Below are 26,471 nucleotides of genomic sequence, written 5' to 3'. Positions count from 1 at the left end.
GTAACAAGGAAAGAAGAACAAAGGCACTGAAAAAACAAGTTCTAAGTACAAGGTTAGTTGCAACCAAACTTTAAGAACAATCTGTTCATTTTATGTTACAAATATTTTGGTAAGCTCCTAATGGGTCAAAGGCTTAGGACATAAAAGTGAATGACATCAAGTTAAAGAAAGAATATAAAATGCAAAGTATTATATTCACCTGTTCTAGTGACAGAAAAACTATTTTTGACAGTTTTCAATGTCAAGTGAAATTTCAATATTTCTCTTAATATTTACCTTCCAATTTCCTACCCACATGTAGAGGTGGAGGGGATGTGAATTATAAAAGGTCATTACAGTGTTATGAAAATCCAGTGGCTAAACTGATGAAGATAATTAAGTAAGCAACAACTGTATTCTGTGAATAAACTGTGTGTGGTCAGATCACTTGTGAAGGAAGGAAAGATGTAAGAGGACTAGTTCTCTGCTACTCCTAAGGGATGTGTGCTTGCCAAGGCCAAACTTCCAGGCAGAGACTGCTGAAATACAGATGTGTGTAGCAAACACAAGATTCTACCCACCAGAGAAACTGAGTACTGCATAACTGACAGACATTACTGAACGGTATGTCCATGGTATTTTTTCTTCTTTCAACGCTCATTCAGTAAGTTTTTCACTGACTGCCCAATGTGACAAGTATGCATTTCCTTAAGCTACTTACTTGTTTTCTAGAAACCAACCTAGCACAAAACCATACTACCAATACTTAAGAAACTACCCGTATTGCAACATACCACAATACAACTAAATCTTAAGCTCAATACTGACTACTTCAAGATCTATTCATGACACACAAAATGTTGGAATGTCAAAAATCTCTTAAAAGATTTAAATAACCAAGAGAAAGGAAATCTGGAAAATACAGGTACACATGAAGCATAAAGTTCTATCTCTAGTTATTGTCTTTTGTATTCATACCATGTAAACAGATAATCACAACCAACAAAAAGACTGTAATTCCAAAAAACTCCTCAGATATGTCCAGTGGCTTTCCTTCTGCCTTAATTTCTATGAGATCATTTCTAAAATAATCCCAAATTCTTACAACTGAAAACTAGGAACCTGAAATAATCAGGATGAAATTTAACTGCTTGCCTTCCATTCCACTGTATATTTCTGACTACTTTCTGATTAATATTCTTCTGGAAAATTAATTTTTAAAAACTTTTGGCTTTGCAGACATTCAAGAGGAAACTGATCAATGACAAAGAATTTAATTTCTAATCAAATATTTCTCAGGGAATTTACTCAGGGGGAAAAAACAGACATAAAAATGTTAATACTGTGATCAGTATAATTTATGATTTTTATTAATAGCAAAAAATTCAAAAGCCAGTGAGGCAAGAAAATGTTCAAACAGGTTCAACAAAGATATGGGGAATGATTCCTAGTATTTATCTTCTTATTCCAATAAATAAAGTCCTACTATTTCTTATTCCACAGCCTCACACAAATCTTTAGTGTCTTTACTGTTGATCAGTGACCAAACAACTAGTAATCAACTTGAGTCTAGAGACCACCACAAAATGATGTCCATGATTTTATTTTTATCCCAATCTAAATATACACAAAGCAAACTAATCACACCCTATAAAACATTCTTTTCTATCCCAGGAAAATATCATCATCCAATTCAACAAAGCAGGACTATAAACCAGTCATTTGTATTGCATGCAGATTTTGCTTTAAGATGTCACTGACACCTTTAAAACCCTTGAATGAAAAAGCTAATTATTTCAACTCTTTCATTTCTGTAATGACAATACCAGCAGCAAAATCCAGACGTCTTCAACAGGAGCATTATGACTTCAAAGAGAGCTCATTTGTACCTGCTTTGCCTTTCAGGATTTTATTCTGGTAATACTGCCACTCCAACTGGGGGTTAGCGCCAGGACGTAAAGGTGCCCTTCCTGTGCCTCTGTTACTTGTAACAGCCACTGGTTTTCCTGTGAGGAAAAAAAAAATTATTTTTAAATCTAAATATAGGAATGTTAACATGGCAATATGTAAAGGAAACATTTTCAAAAGTTTTAAAAATATGACATATTTTCTTTAGCTTTAGACATTAGTCCATAAGGAGCTAGTATCTTTAAACATTCTCAATCACCATACAAAAATCATCTAAGTTTCTCAACACCCTCCAAAAAGTAAACTATTTATGACAATATGATACATTTATTCAAGTTAAAACGCTATCACTTCCTTTCCCATGATTTTTGTTTGGTTTCTTACAGTAGAGAAGAGTCAACTCAGATCCTAGATTCAAACTGGAATGGTGGGAGAGGGTAAGAAAACCAACTACATCTGGACTTTTTATATTTCTCGTATCAGAAAAGTAAGGTAACATCCAATCTTTCAATTTTACAAGAGAAACAAATATATATGCAAAGGGACCACAATCTGACCTACTATATAATAAACTTGAGAATACAGTCCCTCAGTTTCTGGTTTAGTTATAAAATCTTTCAGGTATCATTTCCTTGTGTATGCATTAAGTTACAAAAGAACTGTAACTTCTGAAAGCAACAGCATGCATCATTCATATATATGTTACTGAATGCATTTGTTGTGAGGATAAAAAATACTACCATCAGAGTGACTCATCAGGCTAAACTCAATTCTTTAAATATTCTAAACTCCCTTAAAAGCTGAAGCAGTAGCTATTCATGACACAAATAAAGCCCTGGTGTTAACCCAGCAGTTTCTGTGCTTTCCTGAAAAAGAACAGACTCTCAGAAGAAAATGCTAATAGTTACATCTTTCAAGCACCGACAGAACTACTGAAAAATCCAGAATAAATGTTTTTAAAAGTATTGATTAACTCACAAATATCTGAAATTCCATTAAAACAAAGATGACAGCATATCTCAGCAATATTCAATAATGCAAAATTATTCTCAAACCAAAAAGTTGGAATGTGCACTAGCATCATCAGAACAGTTAATCAAGTTATTTACCCAAGAGAAAGAAAGCACATGGACCCAAACTGCGGAAGATGCTACCATAAAATTTCTATTTAATAACCAAGTAAGAGTAAATATGTAAAAATATAGAAAATGCCCAATGCAAGTACCAGTCTTATTAGTCTTAGATGAGATCTTTCAGCTGAAGAGGAGTATTCTTCCCTAAAAGACCTAACCTCCACAGGGAGAACAAAATGTTTCTAATTTCCCTTTATCTTTCTTGATAACTGAGTCAGAAAACTTGGAAGCAGGGATTTATTTTGCCAAGGAAAATGAAAATAATATTTCTTGAAGGTTTTATGATCCCTTAGAATATATATTTATAACAATATCAAGTTTTCTTAAAATATGAACAAGAATACAGACCTTTGAGATCTGGTCTATTTCGTATACCCACTGATACAAAGAAGCAATCCATATCAACATGCATTATACAGCTCTGATGCCTGGGTGAACTCAATACTGACATATTTCCTAGAAGGAAAAAGAAAATGTTCAAACCCGAAGCTAATTTTTAATATCAAAAAAAAAAATCAGGTCTATTTAATTTTAAAAACTGTACTTTAAGTGCCTATAAGTTGAATGAAGTCTCAAAAAATACAGTATCTATTACAGAATATTTCAATCACTTCAAGCCAAACGTCAGTTTCTTTGGCTCTAAACATAATCCAGAGATATAAATTTAGTTTGCAAACATAATTGGAAATCAATTATGAAGATAGCAAGTTTTCCTAATCTATATTGTAATAATTATTAAGTCTTTCATCCAAAGTATGTCTAAATACTTAAAGTTATTTCTGTGTGAATATTTTATTAAAATGTATAAAAGTACTTTCATATAGTTACGTGGAGCTAAGTAACTTTAGATGATCAGTATTCCATATGCAGTCTACAAATATTCCTTGATAAAAAAAACAGTAAAAACTGCCAGTATAGAGTGCTTGGTACGTGTCATGCACTGTTTTAAGAGGTTTACATGTATTTATTTAAATTCTCAATATGATGAAATATATAATCTTATTAGGTCCATTTGATAGATTAATATTATGTTATGTTAATGACTGTGTTATGCAGCCAGTAAGAAGAAGCTGAACTGGATTTCAACTCTAGGCAGTCTGATTTGAGCCCTGGAACCATCACATTGTTGCTCTAGATATATTTAGAAAAAGTCTATAAAACAAATACCTACATATAAATCTGTAGGTAAATATATACAATTTTCCTCCTTTAGCCATTAAACACTATTAAAAATCAGCTCTGAAGCATATATGCCACTTTCAAGAAAAGGGTAGTGTCCTCTCCTAAGGACTCTGCCTTCTAATCACCCTGAGCTATGTATTTTGGTTTATCAGGGTTATTGCAACCAATCCAGCCACAACTAGAGCTTTGTTCTTTATCAGTTCCATCCTTAGACCTTTTTCCTAGTCCTCTAAAATATAGAATTCTTGGAAATAAGAACTCCAAGCTTGTAAAAAGTTCTAATCTCAGGGCACCTGGGTGGCTCAGTTGGTTAGGCGTCCGACTTAGGCTCAGGTCATGACCTTGTGGTTCATGAGTTCAAGCCCGCGTCGGGCTGCATCAGGTTCTGTGCTGACAGCTCAGAACCTGCTTTGGATTCTGTGTCTCCCTCTCTCTCTGCCCACCCCCCCACTCCCACTCTGTCTCTCTCAAAAACTAAATAAACGTTAAAAAAAAAAAAGTTCTAATCTCATAAAAAAGTTTTCTGTTGATAGGTTTAAGAATACTAGTACTGAAGGTGTTAAGTCTTCAGAATAAGCTTCCAAAACCTTACATTTTTACTCCCCAATGGTTCAGACTACTACATTTACCAAATTGTGACTGTGAAAGCAGTGTGAAAGCACCAAGTTCTCACTATGTGCAAGGCAACAAGCCTTTGTTCATGTTATCTTCCCTTGAGTTCAGAAGCCCACAAAGTGAGCACCATGGACCACCTATCACTCCACCGTGAAGGGGAAACTGAGACCCAGAGAGGTGAACTGGCCCATGGCCCTGCAGAGTCAGAATTTGGATTAAGGATACATTATTGAACTCAAGCCATGCACTTCCTTGCTATCCTCTGTATCATCTCAAGAAATGATTTAGAAAATAAATCTTAACAATTATAATTTTGCTGTATATAAATATTATATAAACATAATATAAACCCCAAATAACTGCTTTAAATATTCAAGTAGTACAGAATGCATATACCAAACACCTACTGAATGCTTTCATACAATATAAAAATTTATCATTTTATTCCATTCATGAAACTAATTCATAATAATTCTTTGCAGCTTTCAAAATTAAATGACCTTTACCATATGAGGCCAAGGGATGATGAATGGATAATCTAATACCTGTAACATTATTCTGAAATATCTCATAAGTAACACAAAGTATTTAGGACTACATCAAACACAACAAAACATAATAGAAAAAAACCCACAGGGAGAAGCTCTATCACTGTCTAGGGCAGAACCATGAGCTTCTCTCTGTACCTCAGTTTCCATAGCTAGAAGTTAAAAGGTAATATGAGATAATCTGAGATATCTCTCTAAAAAACAAAACAAAACCATATATTCTATAAAGTTTCTAAAACCTCAAACCAGAAACTAATTAGTAATGACTGCATAGAAATACAGTCTGTAATTGTTGGTTTTGTTTGCTTTTGAAGACAAGAAAAGTATTAAAAAACAAAATACAATTAACCCATCTACTATTATGTGAAAATACTTAATCTCACTACAAGTTTACCACTGTAATTACAGTAGCTATTAAGTCAGTTCTTTAATAATTTAAAAGTCATTCAGATGCCAGCTTCTAGAATTAAGTTACTCTTACCAAACCAATTTATTCTTACAAGAATTTGAGCACTGGATAGAATTACATGTTATATTTTACACAGTTCAAAATTTCAACAACTGACAAGGTCTACATGAGGCATGAATGCTCAGAATCCCAACCTTGTTACTGTTTAAGTTACCTGAAAATATTCAGCTAGCCAACATTTAAATCTAAATTTGTAAAAAATATTTTAATAAGGAAGAAAGCTTTCTATAATCTGCTATACTTACTGTTAACTTACATGCCCCGATATTCCTAAAGACTTTTATGAGAGCTTAGTACTGATCAGAATACCAGTGACACCTTAAGAACAAAATGGTCAAGTACTATTGTTTCTTAAGAAAACAATGTTAGTAAGTATCTACCTGTGTCAGTTACAACAAGTGCAGACCTGCCTGTTTTCATTTTTTTTAACTTTTCCCTTCCTGGAAAGATACCACTACTTTGTCTTTGTAGGGTATTGACAAACTCAGTCAATTCACACTTCCACATTGATATGTGATGCAGTCTTGAGTGGGAGTAGAAGTCTGAAATAAAATTGCAATCTGAAGGTTTGGATGGCACTGAAGGTGCTGCCTTGCTAAGAGCAGGTACTGAAGTGCTTTTTGTGCTTGAAGGCCCCTGAACAGCGGAGTGGTGAGCACCATTTATCTTAGTGTTACTGTGCAAAGATGATAAGGAGAAGGAATGAGTTCTGTGTGGATTCCGCACAGCATCTGTGTTTCTAGTGCTCTGTTGCAACTGATGCAAAATGCAGTCTCTGAAGTCAGTGCTGCTCTTCTCAGCCTGCTCCTCCTCCTGGGCAAAGTCTGGAGAAAGCCTGCTGGCAACACTGTTGCCCATGGGCACCAAGCAATCCTGCATCTGTAAGGCACCATTAGAGCTAGGAGTATGTCCATTAAAAATGGCAGTGCTGTCTCTGTGATGCGGAATTCCGTTTTGTTTCCTTCCTGGAAGGATGTGCTCCAGCTCCGCAAAACTAAAATCATTATTGGCATCTTCTTCATTCCAACTGTTCATTCCATTGACTTTGACTTCATTTTCTGTCTCAATCTTCTTAATTATGTGATTTCTACAGACAGAAAAAAAGATTTAAATTGATATGTGACTTTCAGGCTAAAACAATTTTTAATGTAAACATGGTCTTAAGTGATGCACACCTTCAATATTTCTCCCCCTAAAAATTGAAAAATTAAGCCATAAATTTTATATTCTTTCTCTTCCAACTAAGATAATTCTTAGCTAAACCAAAGTAGCAAGGTAACTACGAAAATCCTAGAACATAAAGTCTTTTAAGTTTTGTTCTTTTTTTTTCAAACTTCAAATACTCCCAAAGAAGAAACACAAAAGAATCTCAGGTTGAAGAAAAATAAAAACTATTTTCAATTATTCTTCCCACTAAAATTTAAATGGAACCTGTAATCCCTAAATACCCACAGTAGCACAGTATCTGGCATTTACTAGGGAGTCAATAAATTATGGGAGTTAACATAAATAACTCCCATAAAAATGGATAAGAAACTTTATCTGAATTAATATTCCTAGTTTTAGTTTTATGTAAGGCATTGTTCAACACATTAAATATGATACTGCTACAATCCTAGGGCCAGTTAGTTTCACTCAGGAAGACTGACAGACTGTATTTACTAATCCCTTAATAGGCCCACTGTCATGAGTAGGTAAAAAGAACTAGGTTAATGTGTATGGGTAATTCAGTAAAATGTATACCTAGTAAAATGAGGACATCTGCTTATTAACAAAGGAAATGGCATTTCATTTCTTAAAAAAGCATATTCAGACACCAGGGTGGTCCAAGGCAATCTGATCAAGTTTCTGGAGGACAAGTTTATAAATGTAGGACCTATGACAAATGTTTTGCTAAATTCACATTCTGACTCCTCTAGATATTTGCTTGTTAATACTCTATAATAAAGACAAATTTCATTTGCATTCACAAAAATGATCTAAGTAACAAAAACAAAAACCTGAATTACAGAACAGCAATTCATTCTACTTAGAAACACCCACACCATTAACCCAATTACAGTTCAGGCTCCAGAGAAGGTTGCCTGATACATGATACCCAAGCATTGGTGAGGCTGCCACAGTATTACCAAGTTTAATCTAAAGTCTCTCATCCTAATACCAACACAAGAGATTAGCAGTAACAGTATGAATAAACAGAAAAGTCACACATGAGACAGATGCAAAACATTACCACCCATTTCTGGGTTGGCTCTGGCTGAACCATCTCATGGAATATGACAGGCAATTCTGATTAGGTCCAATCTTCACAGATGATCATGCCAGTGAAAAGGGAAAATAGAAGATCAGGGAGCAATTAAAATAAAAGAGGAAGGAAAGAAAACCTCATTTGCTACATGTCTGGCCCTTGAGATAAAGAGAAAGCAAGGGAACAAGAAGTCACATAAAAGAACTTCAAAGAAATTTATAAAACGTACTGAATATACTAAAGAATAAATATTATGGAAAGCAACAAAAGTGAGTTAAGTCAGAAAAGCCTGACATCTAGTTTTCTGTGTGACAAACAATAAGATTCTTCTCATGTATACTAGCAACATATGCAACAGAATTACAAACACTGGCAAGAAACACATTCCTAATATACATTCTTTCTGTACTATAGTTTTTCAGCCTACACAAATGGATATTCATAAAGTAGCTGTAATGGAAATACATCATTGGGAGACATACATTAATTAGGCAAAAGTGTACATGTATTAAAAAGTACAATCTAATAGGTAAATTCCTGCTAAAACTGACACAAGGGAGAATTAAAAATAACAACCACCTAGTTCCTATTTTTATTACTGTAAGAGAAAAATACGAAGTTGCACATTTGGAAAGATTTTCTGATATTATTTGTTGTGCACCTTGATGGTGCTAAAAAAATTGAAAGGGTTAGGTAATGTGAAAAACATGAATATGCTTATAAGTGAATACAAGATAAAATACAAATGACAACAACAAAAACTACTGAAGGTAGTGATATCAGATCCTCCCAGCTTAATTGGACTTCTGGTCTTTAAATATATATATATATCCAACTCCCAAAGCAAGCAATTTAATAAATAAGGAGAACACTAGCGATAATAAACCACCTGATATACAAGTTAAGGCAACACACCAATTAATCATGAAACCAATTTACCCAAGATAACTGCAATTAAAGCTTAATCAATATATTTTTTTAAATCTGCCACATGGAATAAAGTCTAGAGTTACCTCTAGCTCTAACACTGAGGGTCACCAACTAAATTTTTACCAATGTAAATATATTTACATATGTAAAACTGCTATGAATTTGGAAATTTTCAAAAATAACCTAGAAATGTTAACACATTTATTATGTATATAGCACACAACAAAAGCATACTGGTGCAATTAGCTTGGTTTTTGAGAAAGCAACATTCTACAGCAAATTACTTATGTGGAAGTAATTTTGGGCAAATCCATGGAAAATTTTACTTCCAGTAATTTAAGATCCATTAGTATAACAGGGGAATCTACACTGATTGGGAAAGCTTCCTTATTTACATTTTATTTAAGAAACTTTCATGATAAAAATAAATTTAATTTTTAAGTTTATTTTTTGGGAGGGCACGTGTAAAAGTGGGGGAGGAGTAGAGAGAAAAGGGGGGAGAGAGAGAATCTCAAGCAGGCTCCACAGTGTCAGCACAGAGCCCAATGTGGGGCTTAAACTCACAAACCATGAGATCATGACCTGAGCCAAAGTGGATGCTTAACTGAGCCACGTAGACACCCCCAAAATAATTTTTAGGTAAGATACCTTTAAACATATTTTAACATGTTTAATATAGATAAATGGCCATGTTTTGTATTTGTTTCTATTTCAGCAAAGCAGGAGCAGTACCCACACCCACTGCTAAAACCCAGCTTTGCAGCATTCCCCAATCTAGAGAAACTTACACCCTGTTGTTCAGCTGTTTGGATACACTGCTTGGACCCGGCACAGGATCCTCAGGTTTGCACACAGGATTAAAGTTGAGACCCTTCTGCATGTTGGACTGCTTGCTGTACAGCTGATAGGGAATGTAGGACAGGAGTCGTCCAGCTTTGATGCTGAAACAAAAAAGTAAAACCAACTTAAGAGTTTAATACTTGAGGAAAAGAAGTTTCATGAAAAATAAATGTTAACAATGGAGTTTTTCACCAACAATGAGCCACCTATTCTCCTAGTTTATTTCTTCTCCCTCTGTTTTAGTGGCCCTAATGCAACATAATCTTACTTAAACACTTAAGAATAAGATATTCCTTTAAAAGTCAATGGCCAACGACATTACATGAGGGGAAAAAGAAATAGAGTAAGATGACAAAACTGCAAGCACGAGTTCGACTAGTCAATACTTTAATCCTCATGACTTTAATATTTTTACCACAACTCCCCCTCAAACAATTCATATAGAATCATCAAGATTTTCTCAAATCTGCTCTAGTAAGCTTTTCCAGAATAACTAAAATGGATGAGAATTCCCATTTGCCACACCATAAGCTCAGGAAGGGGAATAAAAGGTATAAAAATACGTATACAACTTCTTGCCCTCTCTCCTACAGGGTACAGATTGGTTTTTTATTACAGATACTGAAAATAAGCTATTTGTTTTTGAGCTCTTGGAGACCAAGAATGTATTTTCTGATAAAATACTACCTACAAGTCATTGGGGAATCGTCTGAAATGTGTCTGTTGGTTTGTTAGTCAAGTAAAAATAATTTTACAAGAACTGTGTAATACTGTGAGAAAAAATGTAAATGACACCATTTAAAAAAAAAAAAAGCCAAATCTATACCAGAAATTAGTCGTATACATTTTCTATAAAGAATAAATTGAGGCAAGATACAAAAACACAAGAGAAACGAAAGAAATCATGAGGCGAAACTGCTGTCAACTTTTATGTAAGTGAACTGAATAAGCACTCTAATCTATACAGTTAATGTAATTAGAAACATTTTAGCCCATGTGAAGTATGGGCTCTTCAGAGTATCGTTTAAGTACATACGTGGCAGATGTGCTAACATATTATAGTTTGGGAGCTTAAAAAGAAAGGGCAGAGTTTGACTGGGAGCCAGTTACCCCCAGCAGGAGACCCCAATGAGCTGGCATAAACTGCAACAATCACCATCTCTCACTGCCAGCAGACCCACCTGGGAACCTAACCATAGGAGGCAGGGTCCCCTGCTACAAGAGACTCAACACAAAATGAAGAACAAAAACAAAATCAGCCTTAGTAACTAAGGACAGCATTTTTAAACTGTGCTCCACAGCACTTGTCAGGCTTGAGGAGGCAGTGGGGTGAATCACAGCAGCTTCTCATTAACTATCTTACCCTTCAGATATCCACATTACATTGTCTGAAGAAAAGGATGAGGACAAAAATTTGAAAATCCCTAATTTATACTATATAAAAGTATAAGATTTGCAAGGCAAAGGTTTCAGTAAAATAATCTCATACCTAAAACTTCTCCATTAAAGGACTCCCTTGCCTCTTAGAAGTCGTGGCCTTATATTCATGCCCACATTAACTCAGGTTTAATGGCACATACACAGACACCAGGGAATTCTAATCAAAGCAAAGCAATCGGGGTGCCTGGGTGGCGCAGTCGGTTAAGCGTCCGACTTCAGCCAGGTCACGATCTCGCAGTGCGTGAGTTCGAGCCCCGCGTCAGGCTCTGGGCTGATGGCTCAGAGCCTGGAGCCTGTTTCCGATTCTGTGTCTCCCTCTCTCTCTGCCCCTCCCCCGTTCATGCTCTGTCTCTCTCTGTCCCAAAAGTAAATAAACGTTGAAAAAAAAATTTTAAAAAAAAAGCAAAGCAATCACCTCAAACACTTAGAAGTGGTAGTTGCTGTTTAAACTGCTCAAACTAAAAACAGGAAAATTATAGAAAAGAGTATCATTTATCATCTGTTAAATAACTAAAATAATGTTTAAAATTTTAATTACAATAAAATCTCATAAAAACACTACTGAGAAGAGATGAACAAGACTGGGATTACAGTATGAAAGAAAGAGTACTGTAACTGCGCAAAAGGATTCCATGCTAGTACATGCAGACACTGGGCATTTATTTTATATATTAAGACATATGCCCAGACTGATCCATTTCCACAGGGCCAACTCATCTACATCAAACTTAATTAAACAGCAAAGAGCAGACCCAATTAGTCAGAAAGATCTGAATTCAGAATCCTGCTGTTCTTGGATATATCTTATTAGCTCTGCCTTCTCATATATAAAATGAAGCAAACAGGCCATATGATAAGGATGTCCAAAGTAACTTCAGTTATTAAAAAACAGATGATTAAGCCTGACTTCAAACCAAAATAAAATCCACTCAGGTGAACTTTAAAACTTGTAACTGCCTTAAGTTTTTTTTTGATTGTATTCTCTCTAGTTATATTCAGGGCAAGAAGGAAGAGTAGGTATTTGAAAAAAAAGTTCTAATGTAAACTCCCATTTTCTAAGCAAATCAAGTTCCACTCAGCAAGTGCCCTTTTCAACCCACTTTCCTACTATCTATGGATCTCCACCATTCCCTCCAAAGTCAAACTAATATCCTCAGATCAAAATTCTAGCCCTAGCACGATGATAGGATTGTCTGCACATGACAACACACAGTACAACTGTGGAATGATACAAACTTTTTTCATATTAAATATAATTTATTGTCAAATTGGTTTCCATACAACACCCAGTGCTCATCCCAACAGGTGCCCTCCTCAATGCCCATCACCCACTTTCCCCTCTCCACCAACCCCATCAACCCTCAGTTTGTTCTCAGTATTTAAGAGTCTCTTATGGTTTGCCCCCTTCCCTCTCTAACTTTTTTTGTTCCCCCATCCCCTCCCCCATGGTTTTCTGTTAAGTTTCTCAGGATCCACATATGAGTGAAAACATATGGTATCTGTCTTTCTCTGCCTGACTTATTTCACTTAGCATAACACTCTCCAGTTCCATCCATGTTGCTACAAAAGGCCATATTTCATTCTTTCTCATTGCCAAGTAGTATTCCAATGTATATATAAACCACATCTTCTTTTTTTTTTCAACGTTTATTTATTTTTGGGACAGAGAGAGACAGAGCATGAACGGGGGAGGGGCAGAGAGAGAGGGAGACACAGAATCGGAAACAGGCTCCAGGCTCCGAGCTGTCAGCCCAGAGCCTGACGCGGGGCTCGAACTCCCGGACCGCGAGATCGTGACCTGGCTGAAGTCAGACGCTTAACCGACTGCGCCACCCAGGCGCCCCAAACCACATCTTCTTTATCCATTTGTCAGTTGATGGACACTTAGGCTCTTTCCATAATTTGGCTATTGTTGAAAGTGCTGCTATAAACATTGGGGTACATGTGCCCCAATGCATCAACACTCCTGTATTCCTTGGATAAATTCCTAGCAGTGCTATTGCTGGGTCATAGGGTAGTTCTATTTTTAATTTTTTGAGGAACCTCCACACTGTTTTCCAGAATGGCTGCACCAGTTTGCATTCCCACCAGCAGTGCAAGAGAGTTCCCGTTTCTCCACATCCTCGCCAGCATCTATAGTCTCCTGATTTGTTCATTTTAGCCACTCTGACTGGCATGAGGTGGTGATACAAACTTCTTATACTGAAAACCACACAGCTCCTTTTTTAAGGAGACACATAGCTAAAAGCCACGTTCTTTGATCTGATGTAATGAAGGGTCAGGTCATGAGAAAACAGCAAAAGGCACTGGTGACATATTCCAAGGATAGGCTGTCAACCTAATCCCCCAAGGTTTAAAAAAATTTTAATCTCTAAGATACATATGGTTTTCTGGAAGCCAAATGCACTTTCTAAAAATGCACTTTTGGGGCACTTGGGTGGCTCAGTTGGTTAAGCGTCTGATTCTTGGTTCAGCTCTGGTCATGATCTCACGGTTAGTGGGATCGAGCCCCGCATCAGGCTTCATGCTGACAGCAAACAGCCTGCTTCGGATTCTCTCTCTCCCCTCTCTCTGCCCCTCCCCTGCTCAAGTGCATGCTCTCTCTCTCTCAAAATAAATAAAATTTAAAAATGAGTGAATAAGCAAATAAATAAATAGATATATACTTTTGACATTTTGGAATTTATTTTTTAACAATTGCTGATGTTTACAGAATAAAAATAAAACAACAAAGGAACTTCTATATTTTGCCTCTAACAATGTGCCAGGCATTATGCTAGATAATTGCACAAATTATTTCTAGTTCTCACATAATCATATCATGTCAATATTAGCCTTCTTTTACAAATGAGGATTTTAATATTTTCACTTTTAATTTTCATACATCTAACAATTACTCATATATATATACACCATTTCAAAATATAAATTCACTTAAGTTATGGCTCATTGCCAAGGTTCAGATGACATATTTAAACTTAGGAAATTAATACGAATGGCCGCTGATTTAGAACATCAATTCCAAATCAACAACAGAAGAACCATAACGTAACAACTAAAAGATATTAATACCTGAAACTGCTCTTCCTCTTTGTCCTGAGTACTCCAGGTCCACAATACCCTGGTCTTCTTCTTACCTCTTAGCATGTACTTTTAACACAGGATAGAATTTACTCATATACCAAGCATACTGTTTATTATGTTTTCTTCAATAGAACACATAAGCTCCAAGAGGTAGGGATGGGATCTTTGTTTGCTTCATCGATAATTCCCAAATACACAGAGCACCATCTAGCCCATCAGAGATGCACAAGCATTTGCTGAATGAATACCATGCTCAGCCAATCCCTTCCCATCACTGCTTCCTGCTGCTTACCTGAGTCATCTCCCCTAATTCCTCGTAGCTAAGGTTGTTGCAAGAACACTAACATACTAGGCTACCTAAATTATCAATGTGAGGTTAAAGAGTACACTGGTGTTAAGACATTATTTTTCACTCTTAAGAGGCAATGTGTGTTTATAATATACAGTATTCCAATTTTAAAAACTTATTAATTAAAAATTAAACTTACCTTTCCACAATCCATTCTGGCCGAATTACTTTTTCTCCCTTTAATTCTTTAATTTTGGCATTTGGAAGATTTGTGGCAATAATGTGTGTTGTTTTGGATCTGGAATAATACACATGGTATTGACCTCCATGCAACATCATTAGCTTTCGCAATTCCTCAGCAGAAGGATCTGTAAAATTAGTATTAAAATATGTTAAAGAGTTTTTTATATAAGTACAGCCCTAGCTGAATAATCCCGTAAAAAGCCCAATTTGAGGAACATATCACTGATTTCTCCTGGGCTGTGTTGTCAGTAAACAAAATTGGGAGGTAAGTCACAAAGTGATAAGGCTATTTGGCTTTAGCACATCCTCTTCCCTGGCTACTGGAGACAGTCCACCAATAAAAAAGCACTTATTGCTAAGATGTGCCCAGAGCACATAGGGACCTCAAGTAATGAATCTACACTAATAACAGAGCAGATATTTTAAAACTTTTGATCAACATTTTGCTACATGACCTTGATATTGGTTATCTTAGGTTTTAAAAAATTAACAAGTATAAAATCATTTATAGATCAGTTTACAGAGACTCCAATTAATCTTACACCTACCTCCTTCAGAATAGTACAATAGTTGGTAAATTACTCATACTTACTATGAGCAGATTTACTATAGGGCTATTAAAAGACTTTAGCCCTATGAAGCTTAATAACTTTTATTTATTTAAAGTTTTTTAATTTATTTTTTGAGAGAGAGAGAGAGAGAGAGAGCGAGCGAGCGAGCAGGGGAAGGGCAGAGAGAAGGAGAGAGAAAGAAGTCCAAGCAGGCTGGGCACATCAGCAGAACCTGAGGTGGGCTTGATCCCATGAACAATAAACTAAAATCCAGAGTCAGATGCTCAACCAACTGAGCCACCAGGAGCCCCAATAACCTTTTTTTATTTAATATAAAAAAAGTTAAAATAGTATTATTCAGTTTCTTAATATGAACTTTTACCAAAACCAAAAAATAACCAATACAAAAAAAAAAAAAAAAACAAAGAAACTTCATTTTTTTTCCATTTTGTTTCAAATTAATGTTTCTTAAACTATAGAAAAATACCTTAAACAAGAATCAGGGTGACCTATGCTTTCCCATAAAAAGTCGAACTCACTAAAGTTATGTTATGACCAGTATTACTAGCATCACATTAAACTAATTATTTTCAATAGCTTGTTTCTTCCACCTATTATCCTAATGAAAGCTCTAATCATACCTTCCTCAAAACAGCTGTATGGGGGAGGGGGTGTGAAGAATGGGGAAATGTCACTGGAGGCTTATGTATCTACTTGTTATTCAAGCAACAGATTTTCTTAAATTCATATGATACAGATCAAAGTATTTAAATAAATACAATACAGGTCAAAGTATTTAAATAAACACTTTTATTATGATAACTATGTAATTAGGGGAATTTTAGTCTTTAGAAGAAGAAAAACACTAACAAAGGACATTTAGATATGACAGGTTTTGTCTAGTCTTGGTAAATTCTTATAGTGTAGAATTCCTATGATGCTACTGATTGCACATACTACTACTGTCCCACAGAAATATAATGTGAACCACAAATGCAAGCCACATATATAACTTAATATTTTGGATCTATTAGGTTAAAAATATTACTAAAATTAATTTTACTTTTAGTAAAAAGTCCTCTTTAAGAGGCTTACTAGAAAGTAAGCTTACTTACTAGTAAGTAAGCCTCTTTAAGAGGCTTACTAGAAAATTTTATTGTTTCAACACGTAATCAACATAAAAAAATATAATTTCATATTTTTTTTAGACTAAGTGTCTAGCACATATTTACATTTAAAACATATGTCAATTTAGACTAGCCACATTTCAAGTTCTTATTAACAAATGTGGCTAGAGGCTACCCAAATTTAACAGTGCACTAAAAAGAGAAATGAAACAACTTTTAAATAAAATTAATTCAAAATTCATAATGGAAGGTTTATAGGGCTTAAGGATCACAAAAAATAGAGCATCACAAAAGCTTAATGTAAAACAGTGAAAATTAAGCAGTCAGAAATCTGCAGTTCACGTATTTCCCTAAGATTAAAGAATTTGGTTGATATAAAATAATAATAAAAAGTACCAAATTAAAGGCTAGGTACAACGTAACCATATGGACAAATACCAAACCCAATAAAAAGCAAGGTAATGCAAAAAAGTACTTACAAGTTAATCTTGTAAATTAACTTGGTTAATCTAAACCAATTCTAACTGTATTAAATGATTTAAACAGAAAACAGGCTGACAGAACACATTACTTCTGTAAACAGATACTTGTGAAGTATGCCCCCTCTACTACTTGCTCTCTGAAATCAAACCACTGCAGAATTTTGAAACTGGAAAACATGGACCTACTGGATAAAGTTGAGGAGGTTCCCTGAAGTCCAATTTTGCAAACTCTTGCATATTTTTCAGTGTGAAGTGGACCATTAAAACCAATCTAGTTAAAAGGTTAAGATCCCATGAACTCTGGTGTCAGAATGACCTGGGTTTAATCTTGGCTTTAATATTCTTTAGCTGCATGACTTTGGACAAGGACTTAACTCCTTTAAGCTTTCTCCTCTTTACAAATAAATAAGTCTGGCACATAGAAAGCACTAGGTATAAAAACTGTTATTGCAAACTATAATGACAGCAGAACTCCTTTCAAGTAATGTATGACTTGAGGATCCTGCCCTAGACCCTACAAAAAATCATAGAAGACACATATATGCTGACACTCAGTAGCCCTAATATTTTAAACAAACAGAATTGACAATAATGCACTAAGGAAAGCAGCCAGGGACCGTTCTACCAGTCCAAAGAGCATGGCATGCATGGTGGCTGCCCTCATTTTCATTGCTTTTTGATATTTTAAAAACCGTATTTCTCTCTGGCTTTGTTTCTTCAGCAGAACATACTCCTACATTAAAAGTTCAAAAGAATATAAACAGCTCTGAAGATTTGCACAATAAATTCATTTTTGTGCTTGACACTCTCTTTAAATTCAGATGTGGGCTAATTAGAGAAAAATGTTTGGGAGACAGTATCCAACCCCATGAAATCTCCAGGACACTTAAGTTTTGTGTAACCCCATTCCTGCAATCTACTACACCAGTTAGTTTTCTTCAGACTACTAATAACAATCTGAAATTACCCTATTTGTTTACCTGATTTCCCCGTGGAGCACAAGCTCCTTGAGGGCAGGAACCTTGTCTGTTTTATTCACTTCCACATGTCTGGCACAAAGCAGGTATCAGGTATTATTTTTTTACACATTTACTGAATAAATTGGCATCTCCCAAGCATCAAAGACTCCTGCCTGGAGTTTTTACCTCAATAGCAAAAATGGAGTGTAAGCAGTATTATCACTTCAATTCTCAAAATATTTATTCAGTAATTCAACAAATTAGGTCATAATAGCACAAGGTCCAAAGCAAGACTGAGCGTGTTCAAATCCTAGCTCCATCACCTGCTAAGCTGTGTGAACCTCAAGCAAGTTACTTAACTTCCCAGGGCCTCACTTTTCTCAGATTTTGTAAACTGGGAATAATAGTGCCACAGAAGGCTGTTGTGGAATTAAGAGCTAAAAATTATAAACCGCTAAGAAAAATGCCATGCACACAGTAAGAATTATGTGTCAGCTATTACAAGTATTATTACTGTTCCCATCTCTATCCTAAAAGCAGAAAGGAAAAAAACTCTTATGGCTGAGACCACTCTCTACCTATAAATCACTAATTTTTTTCAATTTGTAATCCCACCTATAAATCCTTCTCTTGTTGCCCACCCTCCAGTACCTTTTCCTTCAAGAAAGACCTTGACATACTGGCCAGAATAAGAAAATGAAAAATCAAACCAAACCAAAGTATATTCAGAGAAATTTTATCCCCCAAATCTTTACAACTGATGTTACCCTCTTGAGAATTTCAGAACTAAAAGACCTTTTAGAGATCTAATAACCATTTCATTTTCCACATTGGTCTAAATAAACTTAAGTTAAACCAACGGGACCAATTTAAACAATAAATAAAACTATCCCTCAACCCTCCCTATGCATCTTCATTGAACATTTTATTTTTAAATACATTAGAGTATTAAAAAATAATTTAATCACTAACAAACATCATCACCACAGATTACCAATGATATCTTGGGTGAAGATCCATTAAATAAAAGAGCATGTCTCTGAGGCTCAGCAGCTCCCAAAAATGACTTTACCAAAGGAAGGGGGAAAAAAAAAGCACTGGTTCTAACAAATGATTTAATTAATTACGTATTTATTTGAGTGCATGTGCAAGCAAGAAAGGGGCAGAGAGAGAGAGAGAGAGAGAAAGAAGGAATTGTAAACAAGTTCCGTGTTATCAGCACAGATCCTATGTGGGGCTCGATCCCATGAACCATGAGATCATAATCTGAGCCCACATCAAGAGATGTACGCGTTACTGACTGATTCACACAGGAACCCAAAAATTTTTTTATAAAGGTACATATGCCAAACAAATTATTTCCCTGAAGATATACTGAATTTTTCAGCAAGCAAATTATTGTTCATCAATGCACCTGAGGTTTCTTATAAATAGCATCAACTTTAGGCAGATTTATAGAAAAACAAAAGAGAGGAGCACCTGGGTGGCTCACTGGGTTAAGCGTCCGACTTTGGCTCAGGTCAGGTTCTCACAGTTGGTGAGTTTGAGCCCCCTGTCTGGCTCTGTGCTGACAGCTCAGAGCCTGGAGCCTGCTTCAGATTCTGTGTCTCCCTCACTCTGCCCCTCATAGAGAGCTCATGTCCTCTCTCTCTCTCTCAAAAATATATAAACATTAAAAAATTAAAAAAAAAAAAAAAGATAAGAGAGATTAAGGTAACTTTCCAAAGTCACACACAGCTAATGGAATAGCTACAATTCAAGTCCAGGTTTCTGTCTCCAAAAACTCATACTTAATCAGCCTTAACATGCTGCTACACTAGATAGAAAGGCCTGGTTTCCAGCTGCAGTGTGACACTTAAAAGTCATGACATATTGGGCAACTGACTCATCCCATTTAGCTTCAGTGTCCTCATTACAAAATGAGAGGCTAGACTAGTTGACATTTGATTCCTTACAAAGCTATTGTATAACTGTATGTACTAACCATTATCTCCAGCAAACAAGAGAGAAAGCAAAGGAGGGAGGAAGAGAGAATCCATGTGACAGTGCAGAGCCCCATGAGGGCCTTGATCTCACAAACTGTGAGATCATGACCTGAACTGAAACCAAGAGTCAGATGCTTAACTGAAAAAACCCAGATGCCCCCCAATTTTTTAAAGAGCAAAACCCTATTTCAAACGAACCCTTACAAAAAAACAAAAAAAAAAAACAAAACCCAAATACCAAACAAGTAAGAGTAACATAAGACTTTATTTTTAAAGTTCAATCTATATACTTACTTATACTTACTACTTTGTGTATTCCAGCATAGTATACTTACATACACTTACATATACTTACTATTTTGCATTCCAGCATAGTAGTGAGAAAATCCTGATTCACACACATTAGAACTATTAATATTTTCAACTATTTAAAAGAAGTTATATTCCAAGGTCTATGTAAAAAGTACATAACCTAACAACAAAAGGTACAAAACATTTCTAGTAAGTAGTATATTTGAATATTTGTTTTGTGTTTTTAGTGTACTTAAAAATACATACAATTTTAAGACTGTAAAACCTTTCAAGTGTTTTGGAACTGAAGTTAATAACCTATTTAAAACAACTAGCAGTTTTAATCAGGCATGCAACAGCACTTATTATATCTGGAGACAGGAACCTTATTTAATGAGTGATAGTATCCTCAGTACCCATATTTTCTTCTGTTCTTTTTTTTAATGTTTATTTTTGAAGGTGAGAGAGAGAAAGAGACAGAATGCAAGTGGAAGAGAGGCAGAGAGAAAGGAAAACAGTCCACACAGAGCCCAACACAGGGCTCGAACCCACGAACTACAAGATCATGACCTCAGCTGAAGTCGGATGCTTAACCGACCTAGCCACCCATATGCCCCCTCATTTCAAGCATCTCACTTAGAATTTAGTAAGGATTTCACAAATGCTTTTTTTTTTTTTAACACAAGATACTCTATCAGATAAAAATTTCTGTGGGAACAGAGAGCTGACAAACATTTGACTGAGTTGAACCCAGAAAACTACATAGGATTTTACATTCAGATAAGCTGAGGAAAATTGGTGAGCAAAGCTGTTAAGGAATGGGGGAGAGCTGTGGCCATAGAGTTGAAAGCACACTTTTCAAAGAACTAGGAATAATCTAGTTTGAGAGCTATAGGATGAATTAGCTTAAAGACCACACTGAGAGGACATGGCAGGGTTTGAATTTATGCTCTGTGAGTCTTCGAGAAAGAACTAGGACCACTGGATGGAAGCTATAGGAATGCATGCACATTTTAACTCACTAAAACGATCATACCTGCTCCAAAATGAACTGGCTTGCACCCCAAGACAGTATACCATCACTGGAGTCACTGCAAGAGGCTGAGTGGTGGCATGTCTCTAACTCAGCAATACTGAAGACGTAATTCACACACAGAAAATGATTAACTTGAAGACTTAAATTCCCTCCTAATCCCAAGATTCTGAGTCTGTGATCTAAAACAAGGGTCAGCAAACTAAGCCCTTGGGCCAAATCTGGCCCACCTGTTTTTGTAAATAAAGTTTTATGGAATACTACTCTCATTCATTTACATACTGTCCATGGCTGCTCTGAGGGCTATAATAGCAGAGCTGAACAGATGCAACAAAGAGTACATGGCCCACAAAGCTCTGGTCCTTCACAGAAAAAGTTTGCTAACCCTTGATCTAAAATACAGCCAAAGACTACTACTTCATGAAAACAAAAACAAAGTACAGTATTTGTTCTAAATATTTCCATTATCCACTATTTCAGATACTACTCAGAGAGGATAGGGTAGGTTATGCTGCAGTAACATATGACCCCAAAATTGCAGTGACTTAAAACAAAGGTTTATTTTTCACCCATGAAACATTTCCATCCTCTGCCATCATGTCCATGGAGCTGTGGCTCCATGTTATCTTTATTGACATCCAGACCGATGGAGCAACCTCAATCTAGAACACTGCCAGTCATTGTGGCAAAAGAAAAAGAGGGTATAATGAAGCACGAACTGACTTTTAAAGCTTTATCCCCAAAATGATATATACCATTTCACTTACATTTTGTGAACATGGCCAAATCTGACCTCAATAAGTAAGGAAGTAAAATCCTTCCCCAGGGAGGGGAAGCAGATTTTGGTGAACAAAAATACAATCCGCCACAGAGTGTATTTGGAAATATTTATGTAAGTAATTTGTCTTCCCTACTTCTACAACCTATACCAGTAGATCTATACTGATGTTCAGCCTAAAAACAAACAAAAAAGCAAAACAAACAAAAAAATTTAGCAAAAATTACTAAGCAAACAACTTAGTAATTTCATATTTCCTAAGATAAATATTAAAACTCAGAATTACTTAAAGATTACTCTCTACTATAAAACATGCCTAGAATAAAATATCTGAAAATAGAAGAAAATACATCACTCATACATAGTTCTATGCCCCCAAAAAACCACTGTAATGTATTTGCTTCTATCATGTTTTTTCCTGTACTTTTCTGTTTGATTGTCCCCTACTTTTCATTTTACATTCTACCCTTTCACATTTACCAAAAATTTTCCTATATTATTATAAATTATCCATTGTTATCTTCTGAATTGTTATTTAATGTTTAATTTATTTTGAGAGAGAGCGCGTGCGATCGAGTGTGCGCACAGGGGGAGAGGCAGAGAGCCAGGAAAGAGAGAATCCCAAGCAGGCTCTGCTATCAGTGCAGAGCACATGGGGCTTGATCTCACAAAACCGTGAGGTCATGACCTGAGACGAAATGAAGAGTCAACTGCTTAACCAACTGAACCACCCAGGTTCAGTTTTAGGTCACCTTATAGATGGTATAATTTATACCTAAGTTTCTATTCTTATACAGTGCTTTGCTTTCAAACAAAACAACATGATTAAGATTATCTTTAATATTAACTTATAATGGAAGGCCAGTTAGGCTTATGGCCTTAGAATATACTCTCAGAAGAATTATTGAGCCAAACATTATAAGCATATTAAAGTCTCCTCATGTATTTCATAATGCCATTTTCCAAAGCCAGTATACCACCTTACACTCTTGCTCCATCAATGAAAGGGTTGGCTATTCTCATCCATCTGTTTATGTATTAGGTATATTCACATAATAATTTTTTGAAATTAAATAAATTTTGCACAAAATTTATCCTGCTTCCTTATACATTTCTCTAATAGTGAAGGTGAACATATTTACATGTTTGTGACTCAGGTCTATTTCCTGAAATAAATGGTTTCTGAAATCTGCCCTTTAATCTATTGGGATCTGAGTGTTTAATTTCTTATGATTTTGATGGATAAGCTTTTTTCCAGTCATCCAATTTGTTGCAACAAATTATACTGAATAATCCTACCCTCTCCCCCACTTATCTGTGGTTCTTTACAACTTAGAATATTTAAAGCAGTGCTTAAGTGCTAGGCTGTTCTAAGTGATTTATAAATATTAACGCAGTAATTTATAGTAAGTACATATATATATACAAATGATATCTAATTTACATACCAAATTTATATACAGAGAATTTATTTCAGAGCAATTCTAAACCATGCATCTGCCTATTCTTACACCAGTTACGTCAAGTTTTAAATGCTTATAGCCTTCCATAATAGGTTTTGACATGTCAGAGCTAGTTCTCTCCTCACTGTTCTTCATCATTGCCTTAAGGTACACTATTGTGGGGGAAACAAAACATAAGTCAGATAATTTGCTGTAGCAGGTTGGCTAATAGCTAACAGTACTAATAACAAGGACAAAAGGGTTTGAAGAAGTATTGCTATTGCAACAAAAGGATTTCTGGCATTCTAAAAACCCAAACTATTCACCAGAACTTCTTATGTAAAATAATAATGGGTGTTCTTAATGACAATGAAGGCACTCTAGGATCCTAAAGTATCTTCTCAAAGTTTAAAATTATATTCCACAATACTCCTGTAATTTTACAGAACATTCTATAAGAATGTTTTGAATGCAACTGAAGTTCAGAACTAAAGACAACCCTAGTAAGAGACAATTACACACAGTAAAAGTAGAAGGCATCTATCACAGGACCACAACTTAGGCCTGACGTTCTGCAAGTGAAATCCCACCACAGCAAATAACCACTACAGAATGCAAAAAGAAACACATGAAGACCACTCTCATGTCTCTAGGCTCAGTTTAGAACAGTTTTGGTTATCTGGTTAAAATAAATTCTAAAAACAAACTTTAGGGACGGCTGGGTGGCTCAGTCCATTAAGCATCTGACTCTTGGTTTCGGCTCACACAGGCCATGATCTCACGGTTCATGGGTTTGAGCCTTGTGTCAGGCTCTGCACTGACAGTGCAGAGCCTGCTTCGAATTCTCTCTCTCTACCCTCCCCTGCTCGTGTTCCCTCTCTCTCAAAATAAATAAATTTCAAAAAAAATTTATTATCTTGCACAAAAGCTTTCCTTGATACATCTCTAATGAGAAAATATTCATCATGCGCACCATTTCATTCTGTATATCCAAAGAGCTTGATTTAATGTTGGTTGTGCTACATACATGGTAGAAAGAAGTAAACCAAATGGCTGCTTACACCTCCTTTGGTCCTACAGTAGTAATATCCTTCATTATTTCATTATTTCATTTGAGTCTCACAATCCTATAAATTAGAAAAGATAATTTAGCACGGTTACTGATAAGGAAATAGAAAAAAATTAGGTGACTTGTCCATAATCACTTAGCTATTGTGCAGACCCTTTTTGTCTTCTGACTCCCAACTGTTACTCTTCCTCCAGCAGCTATGCTTACTCTCCTGACTCCTTTCCTACCTAACTACCTTAGAGTTACCACATTCAACTATAAGCCACATACACTTAACCAAACAAAAATTGAAGAAAAGATTCAAAAGCCTAGAGAGTCGTAACTATTAAGTGCAAACACCTATTAGACACTGGACAAAAATAACAGTGGGTGGCATAAAATAATACAGTAAGTCTCTCCCATGTTAGAGGTTAAATTCCTGTATCTCTGATTTATAAGATCAGAGTCTCACAGAAAATGAAAGATATGTATTTACAAAAAAATAATTTCTGGAAAGCACACATTTCTTAATAAAAATTAGATTTTTCACCACTAAATGGGGCTCTTTTCCTAAGACATCACAAGGTTCAGAAAACACCAAAGTAAGGTTAAGGTCATTAAAGTTTTCAAACAAATCCTTATCACTTGAAATGATAGCCTGTCATACTTGCATATTCCCTTGTTCATTTTGCAATGCATGCCAACATGTTTGCCTGCCCACCTATTTTTTCACAAATCTCAGCAGTGCCAAAGCTGTTGGACCTGGTCTTTTATCTACATATTGAAAAAAGTACAAAATAACCAGAACATCTCTTGCCATATTAACTATCCTGATCCCACTCAACAGAAGATAGCAATTACAGTTCACAAGATTTGGTACTAGCTCACTCTGGGAGCTTTCACCAAAATAAGCATGCTCAGGGCCTATCTCCCAGAGATTACAATTCAGTAAAAGCCTACAATGTAGCCTATTTCTTAATTAAAAGCTATAAATTCAAGAAGACGGAGTTGAATTAACATATGAATGAAAAGATTTTAACAGTATGATGTACAAATACAAAACCCTGTTATTCACTCATTTACTCAACTAATATTTATTAGCCATCTTACAATGTACCAGGAACGGCTCTAGGCCACTGGGCTATAGCAATGATCAATAAAAAACTCATCTCTGTGCTCCATGGTAGTACTTCTATTTCACTGGGCAGACAGAAAACAAGTCAAATAAATGATACCAGTTCAGGTACAAATAAATTCTATAAAGAGAAATACAGCTGGACAAGGGGTCACGAAAGCAATTGAAGGGTAAGGTACACCTATCTTGGAGAAGTGTGGTCAGGAAAAGTCTCAAAGGAGATGACATTTGATCAGAGATGTGAATGATGAAGACCTGGGGACATCAGATGGAATAGCAAATTTAAGGCCCTACAGTGCTACCTCTGTAGCCCTCATGTTTGTCTAGGGGCTACTACATAAAATGGGCTTTCTGACTCCAAAAAAACTTAAAACATAAAGTAAGACCTGACAATATAAGACTCAGGTATCAAAATAAATGTTTCTAGTAGTGCTGCTATGAAATTTAAATACTATGGACTGGCTTAGGAAAGGAGGCAAAATCTAATTTAATCTGAGTCTTAATGGATGAGTATAATTCCAGTTCACAGTAGTGAGGAAAGCAGCGTTTCACAAGAGGCAAAAGCACAAATGAAAGCGCAGAAACAAAAGTATAAAGAAAAAACCTAAAACATCAGAATAAGCCCAATGACCAAAATTAGAGAATATAAAGGTGAAAATGTACATTACGATCATGACAAGAATGCCTTTACCCTTCCTCATTTAGAAAATGCCTCTTTATCCAGACTGAGCT

General features: G+C 35.6%; 1 protein-coding gene across 11 annotated transcripts in view; it reads right to left on the bottom strand.

Moving 5' to 3' along the window:
• The window catches only part of REV1 (REV1 DNA directed polymerase), a 92,410-nt gene that overhangs the window by 30,040 nt on the left and 35,899 nt on the right, over positions 1 to 26,471 (bottom strand). For 9 of the 11 annotated variants that reach the window (XM_047069886.1, XM_047069879.1, XM_047069881.1 and 6 more), the window contains 5 exons: positions 14,865 to 15,033; positions 9,801 to 9,953; positions 6,215 to 6,921; positions 3,369 to 3,476; positions 1,869 to 1,985 (listed from right to left, as the gene is read on the bottom strand). In XM_047069886.1, coding sequence (XP_046925842.1) covers positions 1,869 to 1,985; positions 3,369 to 3,476; positions 6,215 to 6,921; positions 9,801 to 9,953; positions 14,865 to 15,033 — 1,254 coding nt within the window. Of the gene's footprint in view, positions 1 to 1,868; positions 1,986 to 3,368; positions 3,477 to 6,214; positions 6,922 to 9,800; positions 9,954 to 14,864; positions 15,034 to 24,529; positions 24,684 to 26,471 lie in introns of all 11 variants that reach the window. The other 2 variants (XM_047069887.1, XM_047069888.1) reach the window with 2 other exon arrangements.

Source organism: Lynx rufus, unplaced genomic scaffold (genome assembly GCF_022079265.1).
Source record: "Lynx rufus isolate CCGP_SWC_20201006 ecotype Redwood Valley unplaced genomic scaffold, mLynRuf1.p SCAF_8, whole genome shotgun sequence".
NCBI lineage: Eukaryota > Metazoa > Chordata > Mammalia > Carnivora > Felidae > Lynx > Lynx rufus.
The sequence above is the reverse complement of the archived record's forward strand: the minus strand, read 5'-3'. Positions and strand labels throughout refer to the sequence as shown.